Genomic DNA, 6,070 nt, shown 5'->3' with positions numbered 1-6,070 from the left:
TATTACCATATTTAATTGATATTTAAGAATGCTTTTTTATTCTAAGTTGGGTTTTAGTATTTTTTTTATTATTATTCTTTATAACCGTGGGATGGAAATGCATCCCTTGCCCAGAGCTATTTTGTTTTGAATGTGGGGAAATGGGAAAACTTTTCAGGCTTTGATCCCTGAACTGGATTACTTTCAGTCTCACAATGAGGTCACAGACAGGGCATGTGAATGAGACAAATGCTGAGAACCTGCAGTGGCCAACACCAAGGCCATAGTTTCAGCCCTTCCAGCTAGATTTCTTCTATTTGTAATAATAATGGCAGTAAAGACAAGGATATTATCACTTCAGTTCTGCTTGTGTCTCTTACTTTGTGGGGGGGTGGGGGGGAAGTTGTGACTAAAAGTAGAGCCAATTCTGATTTTTCAATTATCATTTGTAAAGTGGAGATATTAATAACTACCTTGCAAAATTTTTGTAAACACTGATAAGTTTAACATCTGTAAAACACCTAGAAGAGTACTCAGTACATAGAAGAACTCAAAAGGTAGTAGATAGTGTTAATGCTATTACTTTGTACTTTCACATGCTTTGAAACCTTGTTACTCCAAGTGTGGCTCAGGATCAGCAGTGTCAGTATTCTCTGGGTGCTTGTAGAAACACAAATCTCAGACCCCTTCCCCAGAGCTACTGAATAAAAATCTGCACTTGTAGCAAGATCCCAGGTAATGCGTGTACCTAGTCAACCTGGAGACACACTGCTTTATAAAGTGTACTTTGTACTCAGAACTTTTCGTATTTTAAATGTCATTAATAATGATCCAAAATTTGAATTATTTTGTACTATCTATACAGTATTTCCTGTGTTCCATCTGCACCATTATTTACTTAATAGATATTTTGAATAATCTTAATTTTAAAGACTTTAGCCTGCTCCCCAAAATGATATCATGGGTTTTATACCCTAGCTATATTCATTTCTAACATACTTTGAAATAAATAACAAACTATCATTAAGTTAAAAACGTCCTTCGTACACCACTGAAAGCATCCTGGGTATCACTGGGGCACTCATACCATCCTTCAGGCCACACTCTCCCAGGAGGACTCACTATTCACGAGAAGTTTGTACTAAGTGATTTAATAAAGCAAAGACTCTTTTTACAATCTGAGTAATCACTTCCTGGTTTTTCTGTTTTGTCAATTCAAACTGAAGCTGTATGATATGACAAAAAGATTTTATCAGTCTGATAGTACCTGGCCCAGATTCCTTCCTCCCTTTTCTCTTATCTTTATCAACATCTGTTGAACAGCCACTACATACCCTGCCTTGTGTTTAGCATGGAAGTCAGAGCTGAGGAAGACCGTGCCCCTTCCCCAGGGTCTCACATCTGGTTGGTTGCAAGTGTAGCAAACATGATGAGGGTGAGATAAAGCAATGCTCGGGACCTCATAGAAGGACAGAGCAGGGCACCTGGCCCAGCCGTGGGGTCCGAGCAAGGCTTCCCGGCAAGAAGTAAAGCCTTAACGCAAACTGAAAGGACTGGCAAGGGGAAGAGGCGAGGGCATGCTCAAAAGTGCATGTAGCATGGGCAAGCCACAGACCAAGACACAGGATACTTGCCTCACTAGGTCATTTAGAACAAAAACACATACTAAGGTGTGTGTTTATACGTGAGAATTACGTGTCTGCACGTTCACAGATAAACACGAGAGGCAGTAACAAATAACAGCTATAATTCCGTTCCTAGTTATATACCCAAGAGAAATGAAAACATATGTCCACACAAAAATTTGTACACAAGGATTCATAGCATTATTATTCATAAATAGCGAAAAAGTGGCAACAACTCAAATGCCCATTAACTGGTGAATGGATAAATGAAATGTGGCATATCTACACAATGCAATATCATTTGACAATAAAAAGAAATGAACGTCGCCGTCGCCCGTCCTTCCTCTCCGCTCTCCACCGCCTGGAGGCGCTGGCGGTCCCTCGAGGGCGCCAGCGCCGGTGACTCGCCCGCCCTAGGCCGAAACCCTCCGCCTGCGCCTGCGCGGGAGGAAGAGGGGCCTCTGAGGACCCCGATCTCTTTCCTCGGCGGCGGTGGCTTTTTTCGTAGGACGATATGTTCAAGAGCATGGTCGAATTTGGGCCTGACTCCGGAGGGAGAGTGAAGGGGGTTACCATGGTTAAACCAATAGTTGATGGTAATGTTGGTCGATATTTTGGAAAGAAAAGAAGATGGGCACACCATCAGTGGACAGTATATGTAAAACCGTATAGAAATGAGGATAAGTCAGCATATGTGAAGAAAATCCAGTTTAAGTTACATGGAAGCCACGGCAATCCTTTAAGAGTTGTTACTAAGCCTCCATCTAAAATAACGGAAACGGGATGGGGTGAATTCGAAATAATCATCCAAATATTTTTCATGGACCCTAATGAAAGACCTGTAACCCTGTATCTTTTATTAAAGCTATTTCAATCAGACACCAATGCAACGCTGGGGAAAAAGACAGTGGTTTCAGAGTTCTATGATGAAATGATATTTCCAGAACCAACAGCAATGATGCAACAATTAACACCATCTTGTCAGCTAACATTAGGAGCCTATAAGCATGAAACAGAATTTGCAGAACTTGAAGTGAAAACCAGAGAAAAATTAGAAGCTGCCAAGAAAAAAAACAAGTTTTGAAATTGCAGAGCGTAAAGAGAGATTAAAAGCAAATCATGAAACTATCAATTGTTTTAAAAATGAGATCAGGAAAATCGAAGAAGATAATCAGACAAAAGACATAAACAGTTCTGAAGAGAACTTGGTAGTAAGCTAAACTGAAAATAAGGTGGACATTAACGGAGAAATGGACTTAATGCAAATGCTGTGATGTTAGAAGAACTGCATATATATCGTTGACCATGGATTGATTTCTCAGCAATGGGGTCAAAGTATTTGTACTATTCAAGGAATCTTTAATGGGAACTATATGTGTAAAATAAGAATGGATGCTGTATAGTCATTTTACCAATACATTTTAGGGAAATTCTATGATGTTAAGCACAATTTAAAAAAATATTTTATTGCAGTATATGTGTAGCTTATTATCTTTTGGGGCAAGCATAGAATTTCATTATAAACTATAACTCGTACAAATTTTATACTTCTCTAGTAGTTAGAACTAGAGATAAAATTAATATGTATATTTAATTTCTTCAAGTTATTACTTGTCCCCATTCAGCCTCTTTTGTATATGATGTGTTCAGTATGCATTCAATGAATGTAGTTTACAGAAAAAAGTAAAATAAAAAATAAAAAGAAACAAAGTATTGATACATGCTACAATATGAAATGTTAAGTGAAAGAAGCCAGAAACAAAAGGTCACATATTGCATAATTACATTTATTGGAAATGTCCACAATAGGCAATCTATAAATCTATGGAGACACAAATTAGTGGTTGCCTAGGGCTGGAGGTGGGATGCATGAGGGACTGATTGTTCACAAGTATTGCTTTTTTGGGGGGGGTGATGAAATGTTCCAAAATTGATCATGGTGATAGTTGTACAACTCTCTGAGTATACTAGAAACCACTGAATTGTACACCTAAATGTTTGAAGTATGGTAAGTGAATTATATCTCAATAAGCTATTTTTTTAAGTGATAGGTAACACTCTTATGACAGAACTTAAGCACAGTTCTAAGTGTTGTAAGCATGTTAACTTATTTAATTCTTATAATACCCAATGAGATAGGTACAATGATGGTTCTCCAGAGGAGACTGCTCGGGGCTGCACAGCCAGCAAGTGGTAGGGCTATTATGCAAATCCAGAGGGGCTGGCTCTGGCATACCCACACTTAATTTCCACTCTACTACACTGTCCTAGCTTGGGAACTATTAAAATTTTCAATTTTAGACTCAGATAAACCTGGGTTCTGATCTTGGCCCTGCCACTTACTAGTTGAGTAATCCTGGGCAAGCTACTGAACTTGGTTTTCCTATATGTTTAACGGAGATAATAATAGTGCATACTTCACAGGATTGGTGTTTAGCAGAAGGACTATGTATAGTAAGCCGTTATTAACTGTGAGGTTTGTCTTTTATGTCGTATTGCCACTGGTTTAAGAACTAAAAAGCACTACACAAACCAAAGCAGCAGGCAGCCTAACACTGTGGCAACCTGAAGAGTCAGCTTCTTATTTCTGCAAAAACAGAATTTTGTTTTCCACATAGAAATGGGCTAGCAAACTAGTGGTCTGGCATGCTAACTTTTATATATCTTAAAGTTTTAAATGAGGATAAAATATTTCCTACATACACTAATCATTTGAAATGTTGAGGATTTGCTTTTTATTGCATGAAAATAAGCAGAAGTGTGGGATGGAGAAAGAAATGTGTCACTTCCCCAGTGCTGGCCTGCCAGGGCAGAGTGACCTTACACAAGAAGAAAAATGCCAATAATTTCCAAACTAATCTAATTTTAAATTTCTGGATTTTTTATTTCATTGTGGAGAGACACATTTATTCTTGGAAGGAAAAACACCCCAGCAATATTAGTGATGAATGAAGTCATGTAAGTTTTGCTGGCAAACTCACACTGCACACTGCTACAGGACTCATTAGCAAGGCCGGGAACAAGGTGAAGTCCACTGCAGTTCTCTGAGTGCCTGGAATGTTTCTCTGGGCACAGTTTGTGACCAGATTTTTTTTTTTTATTTTGGAGTTGGCACAGTTTGCTATCCTGTGAATCAGTCTCTTCTTTCATCTCCTATAAATTTCTTTCTGCTCTGAGATTCCACACTGCAGGAAATGCGCCACCATTCATTCTATTGTTCAGGTCACCTTTGATTCCTCCTTTTCTCCTCCATGGCCAGTCGATGAGTATATTCCATAGGTTTCCTCCAAAAGACATCTTGAATCTTTTCACTTCTCTCCCTAACTTCTTTGCCACTATTAATCCCAGCTACCTACGTCTCCAGCCTGAGTTATTGCAATAGTCTTTTCGATGTTCCCTCTGCTGCCACCATACTTCCCTAAAGCCAATTCTCCACAGAGCAACCAGAAGTGTCTTTAAAAATATAGATCAGGTTAATCTCCTGCCTAAAACCTATCGATCATCAAAATCCAAATGTACAATTAGAATATAAAAAGGGGGTGGGCATGCTGATAGTATTGATCTGATGGTCACTTCTTGGGCACAGGTGCTGATGGTCAGCTCTGTGCCCCATGAATATGTATAATCAATAAAATAAATAAATAAGGAGTTCAACATCATTGATCATCAGGGAAAGTAAAGTTAAAACTACAATGGAATATGTTACTACATACCCATCAGAATGGGTTAAAATTCTAAGAATTAAAAAGAATGACAATACCAAATGTTGCCGGAGGATGTGGAGGAACTAAAATTCTCATCCACTGCTAGTGGAAGGGAATTGTATTAGTCAGTGTTCTCCAGAGAGGCAGAATCAATAGGATACAATATAATTACATGAGAGGGATTTATTAGGGGGATTAGCTCACATGATTGTGAGCTCCCATGACAGGCCGTCTGCAAACTGGATGCCATTAGTGTGGCTCAGTCCAAGTCCGAAGGCCTCAAAACCAGGGAAGCTGATGGTGTTCTTGGTGTATGTCCTGGAACCCAAAAGCTGAGGAGTTTCGAGCTCTGATGTCCATGGACAGGAGAGAAAAGGGTATCTCAGCTTTAGCAGATAGTGATTCGCCTTTTTCGCCGTTTTTTGTTCTCTCTGGGCCCCCAGTGTATTGAATGCTTCCTGCACATATTGAGGACAGATCTTTCCCAGCCAGTGCACTCAGGCTCTCATACTAATCTCTTCTGGAAACACCTTTATGGGCACACCTGAAAAGATAGCTTTACCAGGTTTCTTGGCATTCCTTAACCTAATCAAATTGACACCTAGAATTAACCTTCACAGGAATACATAATGAGTTTGGAAAATTGGCGATAGCTAATAAAGCTAAATATGCACTTACTCTATGGCCTGGCGATTCCATTCATAGGTAAAACCCAGGATAAATGAGTGCCTATGTCCACCAAAAGATGTTCAAGAATATTCA

The 6,070-nt window shown here is 39.2% G+C and overlaps 1 protein-coding gene across 1 annotated transcript; it reads left to right on the top strand.

The window, feature by feature from the left end:
* Positions 1-2,118: 2,118 nt before the first annotated feature.
* LOC134363731 (YEATS domain-containing protein 4-like) lies at positions 2,119-2,688 on the top strand. The gene has a single exon (XM_063079285.1). It carries the CDS (start codon positions 2,119-2,121, stop codon positions 2,686-2,688), a length of 570 nt encoding a protein of 189 aa, XP_062935355.1.
* The last annotated feature ends 3,382 nt before the right edge of the window (positions 2,689-6,070 follow it).

Source organism: Cynocephalus volans, chromosome 1, assembly GCF_027409185.1.
Source record: "Cynocephalus volans isolate mCynVol1 chromosome 1, mCynVol1.pri, whole genome shotgun sequence".
Lineage (NCBI taxonomy): Eukaryota > Metazoa > Chordata > Mammalia > Dermoptera > Cynocephalidae > Cynocephalus > Cynocephalus volans.
This window is presented reverse-complemented; position numbering and strand designations above follow the sequence as displayed.